At 31.7% G+C, this 17,500-nt stretch overlaps 5 protein-coding genes across 8 annotated transcripts in view; 2 read left to right on the top strand and 3 right to left on the bottom strand.

Annotated features, from left to right (window-relative positions):
* The window catches only part of LOC118445501 (uncharacterized), a 4,645-nt gene extending 570 nt beyond the window's left edge, over window positions 1-4,075 (top strand). The window contains exons 2-4 of the mRNA XM_085659646.1: window positions 10-1,489; window positions 2,777-3,042; window positions 3,229-4,075. Of these exons, the coding sequence (XP_085515772.1) occupies window positions 1,454-1,489; window positions 2,777-3,042; window positions 3,229-3,454 (528 nt within the window). The 5' untranslated portion in view covers window positions 10-1,453 and the 3' untranslated portion in view covers window positions 3,455-4,075. The remainder of the gene's footprint in view (window positions 1-9; window positions 1,490-2,776; window positions 3,043-3,228) is intronic.
* Window positions 4,076-4,190: 115 nt separating this feature from the next.
* LOC118445499 (S-phase kinase-associated protein 2-like) lies at window positions 4,191-5,914 on the bottom strand. Of its 2 annotated transcripts, XM_035875084.2 has the most exons (5): window positions 5,751-5,914; window positions 5,528-5,630; window positions 4,973-5,409; window positions 4,785-4,909; window positions 4,191-4,649 (listed from the first exon to the last, which is right to left on the bottom strand). In XM_035875084.2, the coding sequence occupies exons 1-5, from the start codon at window positions 5,792-5,794 to the stop codon at window positions 4,324-4,326; spliced, it is 1,035 nt and encodes a 344-aa protein (XP_035730977.1). In that variant the 5' UTR covers window positions 5,795-5,914; the 3' UTR covers window positions 4,191-4,323. The 2 variants fall into 2 exon arrangements, with proteins under 2 accessions (XP_035730977.1, XP_035730976.2); XM_035875083.2 differs by having other exon boundaries at window positions 5,528-5,914.
* A 406-nt stretch (window positions 5,915-6,320) lies between these two features.
* Window positions 6,321-9,753, bottom strand: LOC118445503 (S-phase kinase-associated protein 2-like). 3 transcript variants are annotated; one of them, XM_085659898.1, is made up of 6 exons: window positions 9,540-9,753; window positions 8,283-8,603; window positions 7,893-8,169; window positions 7,364-7,800; window positions 7,113-7,240; window positions 6,321-7,019 (listed from the first exon to the last, which is right to left on the bottom strand). In XM_085659898.1, exons 1-6 carry the CDS (start codon window positions 9,617-9,619, stop codon window positions 6,673-6,675), a joined length of 1,590 nt encoding a protein of 529 aa, XP_085516024.1. In that variant the 5' UTR covers window positions 9,620-9,753; the 3' UTR covers window positions 6,321-6,672. The 3 variants fall into 3 exon arrangements, with proteins under 3 accessions (XP_085516024.1, XP_085516025.1, XP_085516026.1); XM_085659899.1 differs by lacking the exon at window positions 9,540-9,753 and adding an exon at window positions 8,719-9,404; XM_085659900.1 differs by having other exon boundaries at window positions 6,847-7,035.
* A 136-nt stretch (window positions 9,754-9,889) lies between these two features.
* Window positions 9,890-17,500, top strand: part of LOC118445494 (nitric oxide-associated protein 1) — a 47,398-nt gene continuing 39,787 nt past the window's right edge. The window contains exon 1 of the mRNA XM_085659896.1: window positions 9,890-10,011. The gene's annotated coding sequence lies outside the window, so the exon portion shown is untranslated. The remainder of the gene's footprint in view (window positions 10,012-17,500) is intronic.
* On the bottom strand, window positions 10,219-11,345 carry LOC146872727 (uncharacterized). The gene is made up of 3 exons (XM_085659901.1): window positions 10,997-11,345; window positions 10,680-10,824; window positions 10,219-10,580 (listed from the first exon to the last, which is right to left on the bottom strand). The coding sequence occupies exons 1-3, from the start codon at window positions 11,124-11,126 to the stop codon at window positions 10,346-10,348; spliced, it is 510 nt and encodes a 169-aa protein (XP_085516027.1). The 5' UTR covers window positions 11,127-11,345; the 3' UTR covers window positions 10,219-10,345.

Below are 17,500 nucleotides of genomic sequence, written 5' to 3' on the forward strand. Positions count from 1 at the left end.
TATCGAAAGAAAAGGATTGAGGCGAAGAAGAGGAAACGAAAGGTAACGATACGGCACCCTTCGAATGATCGAGATCGATCAAGCCGATAAATCGCTACCGTTAGGATGGATACTGTTTTCTTCGTGGAATGCAATATGGGTTCGGTTAAAAGCAAATCACGGAGTAGTAGCAGAAATAAAATGTCAACGATGTCGCGGCAACGATGTTGCACCAAAGAGCAAACGCATCCTTTTAAAAGGTTCTGAGATAGAGAGTATTGTTATGTGATCTGGCGTACCCTTAAACGAGTGAGTTCTCGTTCTTACGTTCGTGACGACGTTGCCCTTTCCACGTCGGATCCGTTTTCAAAACCGACAACCGATATGATAATGTCTCTCATCCGTCTCTTATCCACGAAAGAGATCGAGAAAATTATAACGAGACCTAGTTAAATGGTATAACGATTTTATTATGGATCGTGGACTTTGAGGATTCGACGAAACTATTAGTCCGCCATATTGAAAGACACAAGATTATACAATTATAACATCGAACGTGTTGATTTAAATTCGTCAAAGTGTCAAAATAAGACTCGACGATCATATTTCAAATATAATATATCTCATTAAACGAAATAATCGCGATTCATTAAAAATTCGAATGAGATTAAATGAAATTGGGATGATTATTATGACGTATAGCAAGGGAGAAAAGAAACACATTTTTATGGATAAAAATTTCAATTTTTTAAGATTTAAAGATAGAGGAGAGAGGGTCGATCGTGTTTTCCTTTCTAAATCGATGAAATATCGATGTCATGTAAATGTCGCGCTAAAACAGGAGTAGAAAGAGAAGAAGGAGGAAAAGGAGGGGAGAATATCGAGTAGAACTTGGTTCTACGAGGGCGATCGAACGATCGATGATTCTCGGTGCATACATCATCGGGGAAGAAGAAGAAGATGAAGAAAAAAAAAAGAAGAAAATGGTAGCTACCTTTGCCTCTTGTTGTTCTTCTCGACATAGTCAAGGAACAGTAGAAGACAGTAGAGAAATGCGGAGGGGGAAAAAAGCGTTCAGTTGCGCGGAGTATATAAGACACGGGGGAGCCAACGAGCTCGGTAGAATCTCTCCTAGGACAAAGGAGCTAGGTGATTTCGTCGCGTTTCGATACACACATATATATATATACATACATATATATAACAAAAAAAAAAGAAAGAGAAAAAAGAGAGAAAGAAAAGAAAAAAGAAATAATCACGCAAATATAAATCTTCGTGTTTGCGATCGATCGACCGACCGACCGACCGACCGACCGATCGATCGATCGTTCGTTCGTTCGTTCGTTCGTATTATAAGCTAATCGATCGTATTTAATTACCTTACGTACGTACGTGCGTTCGTGTCGTGTTCGTGGGATATGCCATTTCGAGTGTGTCGTCACAACAAGTGATCGTCGTTCTCAGCACCATCGCCATGGATCCTCGTCGATTTATCGTCGCACGATCGTTGGTACGTTCCATGTGGAAAATATAAAAAGGAAAAAAGAGAATTAGAAAATAAGAGGCAAGAAACGTTAGAGAGATCGAAAATCCTCATAAATCACAGAGAGAGAGAGAAAGGGGGGGGTGGAGAGAAAGAGAGAGTCTATCTCGTCTCGTATCATCCTTTCGAATTATTACGTGAAATATATTATCATAAATATATAGATAAAACAGAGAGTACGATTATCGTTCTTGTTTTATTTCTTTCTTTTCTTTTTTATTTATAAACAATAACAGGATTGACCAAGAAAAAAATATATACCTGCATATATACATATTTATATATGTATATATATATGTATATTTCGAACGAAGAAGTATTCACAAGATTCTCTCGTGCATTTCATTCGAATGAACAGCTCTCGACCTCTCCGCATGATCATAAATCCCGCGCGAATGTCGTGGTTCCCGTTACATTCACGCTCCTACTTACAAACGTAACCACCATAACAACGTTTTAGATTCTCTTAGCCGGCGAACATCGCGACTGCAGTAATGATTTTTCTCTCGATCGAGCATGTACTTTAGCAATGAAATTATTATACCTTTTATCCATTGGTTACGTAGATATCATTGTTTTTTTTTCTTTTTCTTTTTTTTTTTTTTTTTTTCTCGAATATAATGAATCAATCGATCTTATCTCTTAATTAAACGTATAAATAATTCATACGTAATACCTGTAATAAATTGTTAATAATTAAATATGATTAAATGTCGAAGAAAAGATTTTTAGTTTGAAATGATAGTATGATATTTGAAATTTTTATATCGGGAAATTGATCGAATCGAACGAAAGCGTAGCCATTCATCGCCGAAGGCGTTCAATGAAATCGAAAATAAATCTTTTCGATGAATGATCAAGGGGAATAATTAAATAGAAAGTACAGAAAGGTCTACCTATTCGAGGATGGTCCGTCTTCGTCGATGATGCGTGCCATCCCGATTCTAATCGTTGATTATACAATTTAACTTTTACCATCGCACGACGCATACCTCAACGTTGATCCTGGGTCATCGATCTCTCGAACGTAGCCACTATATGTAGATACATGAGTACCTTTCTTCGGCATTTCGTACATTTCAAATGATGCAATAATAATAGATGTGTAAAAGATGAGTGTCCGTTAACCATCATTTTCAACGCTCGAAGAGCGTGTTTTATCAATGGGCAGGACAGGGGGATGGAAAGGGGAATTATTGATTAAAGGGAAAAGAAAAAACTTTTATTATAAAACAACTTTTCACGATACGGCAGGTCGCCGTTTGTCTTCTATACGCGACTTACTGTTCGGCTGAAAAATTGTCACCCGATCAAAAGGCCCCACCTTTCGCTCGTGGCTCCGGTGGACTTATTTTGAAGGCACCCTTCGAAGGTGGAGGTCAACCGGCAGGTTCGAGTAACATTGACGGAGTTCAAAGGGAAGAAAAGGAAGATATTAAAATCGTTGACGGTCAACCGGTTCGCGTTGTGGAAGGAAGTTTCTCTTATAAGAGCCCTGAAGGACTTCCTGTGTCTTTTAAGTATGTCTACTTATATTTTTTAATCAATTTTCCACTTTTTTTTACTTTTTCCTTTTCTATTTCCATATAACGTGATAATAAAAATTAATTATCGTTGCTTCATAATTATTATCAACTTAACAAAAGGAGAAGAAGAAAAATATAATAAATAGAATGATGATGATGATTTAAATGTATAAACTCAAGGTACGTCGCCGATGAAAACGGGAACAAAGCCAGCTTCAAATTTGGTACAGCCGCTGGAGGTGGTAATGGAATTCCTGGAGGTAGTAATGGAATACCGACTCCTACGGGTTATCCACCGAGGGGACCACCCAATGGCGTTGGCAATGGAAAGGAACCAGGAATATATTTGCCACCAAGTTCTAATAAGGACAAGAACGTCGATAGAAAATATCTTCCACCGCAATAATCGATCTTTCTTGTACTATCCAATGGCATCTCAATTAGAAAGGATTGAAAAATGGATTTCAATGTAATCGATAGAGACGATCGATACGACGACTCTTATACTTTTTAATTAAGAAAACAATCCCACGTGAGCTCCATTTAAATTGATGATAATTTTAGAGAACGCGTTGTTTAGAAATATATATATATATATATATATATATATATATATATATATATATATTTCAAAAATAATTTATGACGACGTTAATGCGTCGTAATCACGGACTTAATATGTACAAAGATTCAAATCCGTATCTCTTCGGGAGATCACGTGATAATAAGAGAAAAATATATTTTTTTATAAATTTTTATCGTCCTCCATTTATTTATTTATTTATATATATTTTTTTTTCTTTTCTTAGTTTTTCTTTTTTTCCTTTAACGATTCGCCTTTTTGACCACCTACGAAATTACGCGTCAATTCAACGTCTGCGGCATCTAAGATGCCGTACGAAGGGAAAACCGTGAAGAAAGAGAGAAATTACTTCTTCTTGAAGAAATCAGAGAAAAGCTGCTAATGTCGAACTACTTACGTGTGTGATTCGACGCATACATATCGTATGAAATCGTACATTCGTATGAAACGCATTTACGTGCGACACGATTCGATACGAACATTTGTTCTCAAGAGTTTTCTTAGATAACTGCGATTTATTGAGATTACATGGATTCGCCAATTATGACTTTTTAACATTTATCCATATATATATATATATTACATTATTAATAATTATTTATATATGCGTGTATGTATTCAACTTTATTGTCCTTTTTTTTTAAAAAACGTTTCGCTTTCAAAAATTTTCAACAATTTTCATTTAATTAAAACTAATTTCTAACTCGAAGGCCCCAAATAGTCCCACTTTGATTTCCTATAGTAGGCCTTGCGATAGAACTATATAGAAAGTTATTAATTTTTAATTTCTTCGGCAATGACTTTGGTAACATATTAAATATATCCAAATACTCTATACGCGGCATATGTTCCAATTCTAAATACGATAATGCAGATATGTTATAACAACGACTTAACGACAAATGTTCTAATTTCGTCAAATTTAGAATATTTGAAATTGCTTTGTCGGTAAGTACCGTACAATCGCTTAAATCTAATTCTATCATATCTGGACAGGATTTTACCAATTCTTCGACATCTAAAACATATATACATATATATATATATATATATATATATATATACACACACACACACACACACACATACACACATATTCTTCGTAATTTGTTAAGCATGTAAAAAAAAGATAATAAGAAAAAAGTTCACTTACTGTGATCTATTATTTCTTTACATCCGGAAATATTAAAGCGAACAATAGTAGGTGGAAGCATTTTACATAAAATAGTAACAGGTTCTTTATCCAATGAACACCATGCCACGTTGAGTTCGGTTAAGCTGTAACAACGAATTATAACAATTTATCTATGACATCATAGACAATAAAAAAAAATTATTTACCTTCTGAGTTTAAGTATATGTAAGACACCCTTAAGATCTATTCCCTCGCACATGCCCAAATTCAATACCGATAATTTAGTGCAATAACTTAATTCTTTACAGCATGCTGCATTCAAAGTACAACTTTCCAAAGATAATTTTTTTAAATGTTTACATTTGGATAATAAATTTGCCAGATTATCCGGTAATATCATTGCCATAGAAATATCTAAGTATTGTAATTTGTATGTATAATCGTTATCAAAATGATTATTCGCTTCTTTAATCACAGATGTTATAATCTTTGCTTGTGCAAGCCTTAAAATTCGTACGCCTTTCGATAATATTTGTTGCAACGTAATTTCGTTTAAAGTTTTCCGACATAAATCTAAATTGTTCCATAATATTTCATTGTACGTTATTTCACGCCATCTCTTACAAACCATCGTACACTGTATCTGTAATTTTTTACAAACAATACTTTTTTTTTATTTTAACAATATCTTTTGCAATGACTGACTAATTTGCCCGAAAATTAATTCCAATAAAATATTCATGTATAAATATTGTTTTTACCAGATCCTTCTTAGGCAACCATTTAAATATTAATAATATTAATTCATTCGATAGTTTGTCATTAAAATCATCGTCTCCCACGCAGGATGATATACGTTTGTTCCTAAAGAAAAATATATTCCTAACGTCACCAACATTAGGGAAAACATTATCACTTTTTTTAATATTTTTAAAACGATTTATTCCTTTTCGCGAAGTATAAATATTTTTAGACAGAACAGACTTATCAACGACCATCTCTCTTGAAGTGCAAAGACTTTTTTCCATGTTTTAACAAATATATATATATATATATTTCAATAAAGGAATTGTAAAATTTCGTAATATCAATATTTTTCTTCGTTATACACTCGTTTTTCAGACACTAACTTTACATCTATTCGGGTTTCAATTTGAAACTGAAATGACTCACTGGTAACACTAATATAATGATAACCTTGCATAAGGATATATGAGAAGAAAATATTTACAATAACATGAATTCTAAATAAAGCAAACATTTGTATCTTCTTTTTACTTCGGCTTAAAAGAAAATATCGTTAAGTCGATTAGAAAGAATAGAAGGTAATTTTTCAAAAAAAGAATCGACATTTATCACACGAGAATAAATAGAAATATTTAAAATGACATAAATCTTTTATTCTTTTACAATGCATACCATACAATACAACAATTATTAGTTAAATACAATCACACTTGATGAACACGTGTATGCCGCATATTTATATATAAACATATACATATATATATATATATATATATATATATATATATATATATATATATGAGCATACAGTAAATCATGAATTGTTATATACAGCATCCCCTATTATGCAAAATATATATCATCTAATTTTAGTAATACTACCAAAGATGTAGTTCACCTTAAAAAAGGGACATCTGAGAAAGAGATCTGAATTAGGCACAGTTAGTGATCCAAATAGAGCTATAAGCGTGTTATCATATTAATGATTTTTTTTTCTTTTGTTTTTTTTTATTAAATAATATGATCAGTCTCACAATGAAGGCCAGTATTACTATAAAAATAAAACCTTCTATACAATTTCACATTGACTTCATCATATGTTATTCGTAACATTGACTTTTTGCTAGAATTATATAATTGTATCACCATTTTATTAATTTCAGTCTCGAACTCTAAGACCCCAAATACTTGTTCTTCGAACGCCAACTGTTGGTCTTGCGACAGAACTATATAGGAACTTATTAATTTCAGTTTCCCCACAATTAGATTGTACCGATTTTAACATTGGTTCTGACATCAAGCCAAACACATCCAAATACATTAGGCATGGCATATAAGCTAATCTGATATAAGTTGACGGTGGTATACTATAACAACGACTTAATGACAAGTGTTCCAATTTAGAAAAATTTAGAAGATTAGGAACTGTATTCATGGTAAGCAGCGTACAATCGCTTAAATCTAATTCTACAATCTCTGGACAAGATTTGACCAAATCTTTGATATCTAAAACAGATAAATTCTGATTATAACCTCGATAACAAAATTATAGAATATTAATAAAAGAAAAGAAAAGAAAAGGAAAATTGTTTCACTTACTATCGTCTGTCATAGTTTTTCGGCATCCGGATATATTCAACCGTGTAAGGGAAGGCGGAAGTGATTTACACAACAGAGAGACAGACTCTGCATCCAATGAACACCATGCCACATTGAGAGCAGTTAAGCTATGACAATTGTAAATTTTTCCGATAATTTACATCATGCATTATAGTATAAGTCTAAAATAAATACAATTGGGGCTACTTAAAGTGCTCAAAATGATAAAATTCACCAAGGAAAGTGCTTACCTTCTAAGTTTAATTAAATCTGTAACACATTCAAGATCTAGTCCTTCGCACATAGATAAATTCAACACGGTCATGTCAATATTTAAACTTATCGCATTACAGCATGCCATATTCAAAATACAACTTTCCAATGATAATTTTTTTAAATATTTGCATTTAGACAATAAATTTGCTAAACCATCAGCTGATATTACTGCCATAGAAAGATCCAAATATTGTAGTTTACAGACATAATTACTATTTAAAACTTCAGTGCTGTCTTTAAATATTGGATCTGCAATTTCAGCCTGGGCAAGCCTTAGGATTTGAACACCACGTGGCAATATATGTTCCAATGTTCCTTCATTTAATACTTTACTACCTAAATCCAGTCTACTCCATAATGCCTCGTCTCGTGCTATTTGACACCACCTTTTACATACTAACATGCAACGTACCTAAATTTAAATGAATCCGATGGTAAATCATTTAGCACAAAACACCAGGTCCTAACATTTGACAAATGTTATAATATATAAATATTCCTTACTAAGCATCTCTTAGGTAACCATCTGAATATCATTAAAATCATTTCATCAGATAGTTTGTTGAATTCGTCGTCTCCTTCATGTGACAATTTTCTTTTCCTTCTATACAAGTAAAAATGATCTAAACTATCCTTATTTGATGAAGCATTTAATTTTTCTTTACCATAATCATCTTTAATATCCCCAAATACTTCAACATCCACCCTTGAACCATAACCAGATTCATTCGTATGTCCATAATTGCATGGATTGTCTGTATCATATGGATCCTGTTCTAGCCTTTAATAAAAATAAATATAACATTATGAATTACAAATAGAATATAATAACGATATATTTCAATATTTAAATGAACTTATAAAGTAATTATTATTATAGTAATTGTTACAAACCTTTCGATAGTGACAGTTTCAAAACTGGTACCTCTGTACAGAGATTTTTGTTCCGTATCGTAAATCCCATTATCATTTAATGGTAACCGTTTATTATTATCCGCATTAGTTAGAGAAACAGTACAATCCGGAGATTGTACTTTGTTAACGTTATCACAGTTGATTGCTTCATCCTCTAGCATACTAACTCCCATATCTTCTAATATTTCTGGCTCGACAAGACTACTATCAGCATTGTAAGACCATCTTGTATTATTCTTTGATGTACTATTGAATGTACTATTTAAGTTATTACAGCCATCATCCATACGTACTCGTTTACTGTAAAATAATAATTATTATTCCAAACAGATAAGAGTAATAATATTATGAATATTTGAAGATGATATTATCTAAAAACAAAGTTCTAACTACATAAGTAAATATAGAACAGAACCTGTTCCACCATGGTGAAGAGTATGTTTGTTGGCTCATCTTAAGCTCTTAGATTTTCACTTGAAAATGATGATAGGTTGTTTAAAAAGGAAAAGGAAAAAAGGTTAAATGGATAAATCTCTAATGTGTGAGAAATGAAAATTTTCAGAAATACTCCTAATATCTACTTATACAAAACTTTAGCGAATCTCTTAGAGGTATGACCGAATATTAACTATATCCTGACACAATGAATTAAGACAACAATAGAAGACAAAAAAAATGTCAATAACTTCGATATTCGCAAGCGCAATTTATAGGAACGTATAAGTTACAGATACATCAAGAAAATATCACAGTACGTATCGGGATACGTTGAAGGGAATAGAATGAACAATCCAAATGGGGAATCGAGTATCTTATCGAACGAATAAATAAGATAATTTAATGCGTGAGATAAAAGTAAATGCATTTTTCAAAAAGATACATAATACACGTACGTAATCCGAAAATCGAATTTAAACGTAAAATATAGATAAAATATAGGACGGTCACACTTTTCACAAAGGAACGAAGAATTGAATTATCAACGATTCTTTATAACGAAATCCCATGCTATTCGGAGGGGAATAAAAATGTGAAAAGCAAAGGCTTTTAACCTTACTTGGTACGCGCCAGTGCGGGCGTACACCTGTATCCCCCTCCCCCTTAAAAGCAACAGGTAAGGAAAATAAGGGTACGCCGTGAGGAACGTTGATTTCTCGATTTTCAAACGGTTCAACTAATAATACAATCGAATTATTTAATAACAAGAAAAAAGAAAAAGTTAATAAACCGACTTACCTCTCTGGCGGCGAAAATTCCTCGGAATTCTTGATATCCTTCTGACCGAGTCTCGTGTGCTCCACCATGCCGGAATTCATTTTTGGCGGAATATTCTCGCTCTATCTTTTTTTCAATCGACCCAAACTACAGCTTGCTTGAGAATTACGAGAAGCGCGAGAGCCGATTGCTCGAAACACTTCGAGATATTTCGATGGTTGTGCCAAACCACGACGCTGATTGGCCAATAGGCCAAATCGAAATACTATCGCTCTGACTTCTGATTTCGATTGATGCACTTCGATATTATCGTTGTAAAATTTTGGCGGCGAAAGAACAGGTGCATTACATTACAACACGCCAAGTGGGCAAAACTTTCGGTGTTAATTATCGAACGTAGAAATACGTTTTCGCTTCTAATCGTTTTGTAATCTGTGATAACTAATGCATATATGAAAGGATTATATAAGGATTAATTGGCGGGAATACATACGTGAGTATTATTGCGCGGGAAAAATTCGTTCGTTCGTTCGTTCGTTCGTTCGTTCGTTCGTTCGTTCGTTTATTAACGTATAGGTTAGAAATCGCGCGCGCAAATTTACATCCGAAAAGGAATAAAAACTTTTAATTGAGAATCAATGACCTTTTTCTTCTTTTTTCTTTTTTTTTTTTCCATAGCGAATATTTATTATTCAGAAAGCATTTATTCTTCGTTACATGAAATTCTCCGAGGATTCTATTCCATTTTTCCTTTATTTATTTAGTTTTCTTTCTAATACTCAAGATGATTACGATTACGGAAAAGAAAATCGTAATAAAAAAGATATTCATTCGCCATTTGGCCTATCCTTGGACAAACGATTTCTTTTATCGTAAAATTTATCCTTGGAATAACCTTCTCGAAGGATCGGTGTACGATAGGCCAATCGAGGATCAGGTACTTTCATCTTTTTATCCTCGGCATATATCTTCATTTGAAAGCTCACTAAATCCGACGTTCTCTTGTGAAAATGAAATCTTTGATCCTTAGGTTCTATGCCTTTTTCGTGCCACCAGCCATAACTATGAAAATGCAATAGAGTAAACGAAAACGAGTTGTTCGAACTAAAATAGGAAAAAAAAAAAAAAAAGATACTTTTCGTTTCTTCTAATTATTATTACGTGTGACTTGTCAATAACGGCCAACGATAAACTTCCTTTGGAATTTTCTCTTCTTCGTTGGTTAATCGTTTAATCGTATCGTCGACATCGATCTTCTGCAAATCCTCGAATTCTCTCGAATAAAATTTTGGCGTTACAAAGTTCGCTGCGAATTTAATTTCAGTATTAAAACATAAAATTTTTTTTTTTTTTCTTTTTTTTTTATAATAATAACGACTTTATCGACCGAGTCAAATGATCTATGAAAAAGTAAAGGATCACCGAAGAGAAAGAAAACATCGAAAATAATATTGATATAATAAAAGGTACTTACGTACCATTAGTTTTTGTAATGTAAGCATCCGATCGTCCAATTGGTTGTTGCTTAGAGAAACAAAGTTTGAAGGGTGGTTTATCCGTTTGATTTTTCGAAATCGTTTTCGAATCTGTTCGCGAACTCACCGACATATTTCACAACGTTCAAGTAAAGAAACAATAATTCTTCTCTCTCTCTCTCTCTCTCTCTTACTCTTTGTCGCGTTGCGAAGTAAATACTTTTTTAGCTTGCTTTCTGTGTACGCTCAAAGAGGAGATAACACGCAATGTCAACGACACCAAGGGGACTTGTTTATTTGATCGATATTTCTCAGGGGATCGAATTATTAGAAACGTAAAAGGGAAGCTAATTAACATATGAAGTTGACAATATTTTGTCAGGTTTTTTATTTTTCTTTTTTTTTTTTCTTAAAAGAAAAAAATGGATAAATAAAAGAAAAAAAGAAAAAAAAAGAAAAAACAATGCGAAAACAATTTCAGATACTTCTTTCTTTTTTTTATTTATTTAATTTTTTTTTCTTTTTTTTTCAATGCTCCCATTAATAATGCATATATCTGAATAAAGTATACGATTTAATAATGATTAGTCTTAGTAATGTTACAAAATCTTTTCAATGTTTAAGCACACTTCTCTCTCTCTCTCTCTCTCTCTCTCTCTCTCTCTCTCTCTCTCCCCCCCACCCTCAGCCCTTATTTCTTTCCTTTGCGTTATTTTAAGCCAAACTTTATTGTATTCGCACGAATTTCTACTCATACGCGATCAGTATTACATGTTCTAAAAGATCGCTACTTCGAATCAAAAGTTTAGCCATCTTTGTAAAAATCTCTCTCTCTCTCTCTCTCTCTCTCTCTCTCTCTCTCTCTCTCTCTCTCACTCACTCTCTCTGTTTTACCCTTTCTACGCTCGTCGTCTATTTCTCACATAGCAATGTACAAAAGTGTTCACTCGTATTAAGCAAAATCTTTGATATGAGCCAGTTGAAGTAAGAAATCAATCTTTATATGGAAGGCTTATTCATTGTCGGCTTATCAGCCAAACTTTAAATACTATTTTATCGATAAAACACGAGCATTCAATAAACATTCTTAGATTTCACAATTATTATTGACTTTTTAAAAATGTATTATGATTAACATCGACTTTACTCCATTCACCCTCCCCTCCCTCTCTCCCTCTCTCCCTCTCTCTTTCTCTTTGACTTGTACTGTATAACCTTGAAACTCGTTTCAATGTTAAGAGTCCATTTTTGTTTGCGAAGAACGCAGAAAGGGAAAGATGCCAAATAATATATATACATACATACATACATACGTGCATACATACATAGATACATATATATATATATATATGTATTATATGTATAATTAGCATTTTTCCTATATCTAATTCGTCATTAATCGTGTGAAATTGTTAACGAGATTAAATCGAAAATGCAAGGCGAAGACCTTTGGAATATGGCAGCGATATCGCCGTTGCATATCAGCATATCCGTACTCTTTATGCGTACATACATACACATAGGATAAACATACTAATGTAGTACAGTACTATCGCAAATCGTAATTTCAATTACGCCGAGATGAAAATATCAAAGGTAGCCGCCAGTTATCCATTAGTTATACTAATATCGATGCTCTCGTCTAAAACGAAAAATCACATCCCCCGGATGCTGTCCATGTTTATCTATTTATCCGTCATTAGATTAGATGAAATTAATTATAGATCATTCCTTCTTTACGGACTAATGTTTTTTCTTTTTTTCTTCTTTTTTCGTCTTTTCCTTCTTTATTTTATTTTATTTACTTTTTTTTTCTTTTTTTCATTTTACGAATTACATACCATTACAGTTTTTGTTTTCAAATAAAAAGTGAGATGTTCAATTTTTTTTTTCTCTCGCATCGACAAAATTAAGAAAAAAATCGCGTGAAAGAGGAACGTTGCAATAAATAACAATTTAAGAGATTATAACGAAAAAGAAAAAGAAAAGAAAAAAAAAGGTGAAATACTTTTGACGAAAGTAAATAAAGGAATGATAATACTTGTTTAAAGTTTCTTTTTTTCGTTTTCTTTTTTTTTTTTTTTTTCTAAATAAAAATATGCGCTCCAATACGATCAGAGGACAGAATTTTTTCTAATGACGCCATTGCGCGATAAGTGTTGACCGCCTTTATCTTACACACCGATTAATCATTTTAGAAAGCAACTCGTTTTAGGTTTTTGATACTCGCGTTATTATTATTATTATTATTATTATTATTATTATTATTATTATTATTATTATTATTATCATTATCATTATTATTACTCCGAGCGAAAAATCACGATTTTATAAATATTCAGCTCTCTTCTATTCATTTTGTTGGACGATCTTAGAGGATTTAAAATCTTTCCTTCATTCTTTCCCCTTCTATCAACCTTCCGTTCAACTCTTTTCTATATATCATTATACGCGTTATAATAAAATTATTTGTACGTTCATTAATTACAGTCTCAACATTTACAGGTTTTTCTAGACTAGAAACGCGCGCATTTTAAAACTGAAAATGAAAAATCATGTAACGCATCGTGCTTGCACGAAAGCTTTCTTTTCTCGAAATTTCCTTTTTTTTTCTTTTTTTTTTTTTTTTTTATCAAGAAATCAATTCTTCAGCAAAAGGAATAAAATAAATTATTCTCATGATTATTATGGCATCATTAAAAGAAGTAGAATCGAGCAAAGAATCAGGCGAACACGTTGCGTTACTATATTATATTTTAAAGCTTCTTCTGAATATCCTTCTCTTTTTCTTACGCACATATATACACGTGCACATACACACTCTCTATTTTTATCACGCACTCTTCTAATTTTAAAAACGAGTCATTCCCTCGGTTTTCATATTTCAAAATAAACTCCCACGTGTTATATCGAAAAAAAAAAAAATAAAAAAAATAAAAAAATAAAAAAAAGAGAAAAAAAAATAGAAATTATTTATGTCATGATCGCATCGTACGAGAGAGAAAAACTTAAAAAGTACTCGTTAGTGCCATCACACAGAGGCCATTAAAAATTCTATATCTCAGAGGACATATTAAAAGTATCATAACGATTCCTTCATCTTTTTTTTTTCTTTTTTTCTTTTTTTTATTCTATTTTATTATTTTTCCATTTATTTCGTCTTGTTATCAATACGAGATTAATAATGACAAGGCATCTACTTGGATTTTTTTTTTCATCTTTTTTTTTTTTTTTTTTTTTTTTCCTATCAAGAAGAATCACTCGATCGGTGTTTAGGTTAGATATTTAAGTGTTCTTTTTTCTATGTTTTCTAATAGCCATATGAAAATTTGTGTGCACTCTAAATCACTTCAAAAGGAATATATATATATATATATATATATATATATATGTGTGTGTGTGTGTGTGTGTGTGTGTGTGTGTGTGTGTGTGTGTGTGTATATTTTATTTAAAATTCTAATGCGCAGAAGTGCATGTATGAAAAAATAAAAAATATTTTTTTTCGTCTCTTTTCTCCTCCTTTTATCGATCATAGCTTTAGGATAAATCTTAAGAGCGAAGCATATCAAAATTAGCAACGTAAAATTATGAATTTATATAACACCGATATTCTCGGTGGGATCATACATTAAAATTATGGAGATTCATCGATGACCTTAGACACATCTTGGATCATTAAGAAATAGAAATAAAAAGATAACAGATTTATTTCACGATAGATATGACTGGGTGATTATTAATCGATTTTGAAAGTGGCCCAAGTTAAAAATTAAAAATTAAAAAAAGAAAAAAAAAAGGAACAAGTAAAAGGATTAGTAGTTATACATCGTGTAATTCATATAATTAAATCATCGATCTACGAATAAATTAACTTCTTTTTATATTTTTTTACTTAGACCGCTTTCACAATCATCATTGTGGTGGAGGGGGGGGTGGGGGTATATATGTATTCATAAAATTCTCATAAGAATCGATTATGTAATATTGTACAAATTGAAATTGTATATTTGTCTTTTTACTAATTTATCAATTTGTAATAATTTAGATCGATCGATGATAAATTTGTAATTATCGAGATCAATAAGAGATCTATAATCGCACGAGGAAAGTTAGGATCATTGGGAAAAAAAACTGATCCGCGAATGAAAAAAATTCAAAATGATTCAATAAACATTGGATCTATTTACGTGTATCATTTTAAGATTAACGGGGAAAACGAAAGTAATGAAAATGAATGAAAATAAAGATATTATTATTTGCCGAAGATATAATGACGATGATAAAAAAAAAAAAGAATATTATTAATGTCAACGCAGGATGATGTTCATTGAAAAATGGCTGATTCCGTCACACTCTTTTTCTACTCTTAGGATAATAGGCACTATCGCTAATAAGGGTAAGTTCTCCGTATTTGAGTTCCCCTATTTATGGAGTAAGAAATTCATAAAAAAATCGACGTCGATCTCAATGTATCGATCAGATAACTTGCATTTTCTAATTTCTTTTCTTTTTTTTTTTTGTTTTTTTTTTTTTTTCTTTTTTATCGTCATCTCATCTTTGACGTCATTGAGAGAGACTCGAATAATGTTCAAGAAGAAATTCAACGCGTTCGTTACAAATCCAATGTGATTATAAAATTATTCTAATGATAAATCATTTGAGATATTAGATAAAAGATATATAAGTACATATTTTATCTCATAGAGAGAGAGAGAGAGAGAGAGAGAGAGAGAGAGAGAGAGAGAGAGAGAGAGAGATAGACGCTGTTTTCAAAATTTTTTAATTATAAAAAAAATTTGTCTCTATCCCTCTAATATATTAATTTTTTCTATATCTTTATAGATAAAAAAAAAATTTACCAATAAATCAAAACCTAAAAATAGTATCAAAATATCTTGGAACTAAAAAATATTTCTTAATCACCGAATTCATGTGGTCATCATTTCGATACAAGATCGACGACGATTTTGTAGCTTTTTTTTTTTTATTTATCTTTTTTTTCTTCCTTCAGAAAAACGGATGTACGAATCGATGTACCAACGTCTTGCTCTCTTTTCGAACGTATATTATTATTTACAAAAATTGCCATTAGAGCGTAAACAAGTGTGTGTTTACTAACGACGGATTCATTTTCCACAAATATCCCTATTTTTTTTCTGTAATAAAAAAAAGAGAGAACGAAGGTCTCTTATATCTTCTCCTTCTCTCCCTCTCTCTCTCTCTCTCTCTCTCTCTCTCTTTCTCTCTCTCACTTTCTCCCTCTCCCTCTCTCTTAGTCTTACTCTAGCAAAGATTGACCGCGAAAAGCGATCTAAATATAGGTCGCTCGTTTCGAACGATAATATGTTTATATATATACATATGTGTGTGTGTGTATATAAATGTGTGTGTATAAATATGGCAAAACACCACAGAAAAGTACATCAAATTTGATCAATTCTTTTCGATCATGAAAGAAGATTAATGGGCGGGTGGAGGATGTTCTTTGGAGAAACAAATAAAAAAAAAAAAATTACGCCGTACAACCAATTAAAAGATGACCATGATTTTTCATTTTTTTTTATTTTTTTTGTTTTTTCTTTTATTTTATTTTATTTTATTTATTTTTTTTTTTTTTTTTTTTTCATTATTTTCTTCTCAATTTTCTCACTTCATCGTATCGTTTTTTTTCCACTGGTTTGTTGTTATTATTGTTTTTCTTAGAAAAAAAAAAAAAAAAGAAAAAAAAAATAAGAAATGTAATCAAAATCTCACTCCTCCCGCACACTTATCACTCGCGATTTATATGCTGCATATTATTTTGTCTGTTTTCTTTTTTCTTTACTTATTCTTCTTACATACATCACACATTCCATACATATTTTCTCTCTCTCTCTCTCTCTCTCTCTCTCTCTCTCTCTCTCTCTCTCTCTCTCTCTCTCTCTCTCTCTTTCTCTCTTACAAAGCGAATAACGTTGGAACGAACGTTTACCGCAGCTTTTGTACTAAGTGATAGTGTGGGTTTATACAAGGAGTCGCGTACTACATATAAGTGTATACACGTCTTTCTGTATATGCATGTATTTTGTGTAATTGTATGAATAACGTGTTGCACGAATAATTTTATCGTTGCGTTATGCCGAGGCCTTGTATTTTATTTATTTATTTATTTACTTTATTTTATTTAATTTTTTTTTTTTTCAATAAACGTTCTTCAACTCACTAACTAACAATAAGTATGTTTTTTTCTTTTATTTCGTTTTTGTTTTTTTTTTCTTTTTTCTTTTTTCTTTTTTATTTTACAAGCACGATGAAAGGGGTATGATACGATGAATAGGAGAATTAGATGCGAGTTTTTAAAGTAGAGAAATGAAAAAAATGAATCTCATATATTTTATCTCGTAAATATAACGAGATAATATTAATGTGAATCTCATATTAAAAAATAAGAAATAATAAAATAATCGAAGAGTGTCGGCACGGACGCAACGATAATATATCCTTAGAATATAATAATCTTACAATGCT

Source organism: Vespa mandarinia, chromosome 10 (assembly GCF_050613455.1).
Source record: "Vespa mandarinia isolate Hongniang chromosome 10, ASM5061345v1, whole genome shotgun sequence".
Taxonomy (NCBI): domain Eukaryota; kingdom Metazoa; phylum Arthropoda; class Insecta; order Hymenoptera; family Vespidae; genus Vespa; species Vespa mandarinia.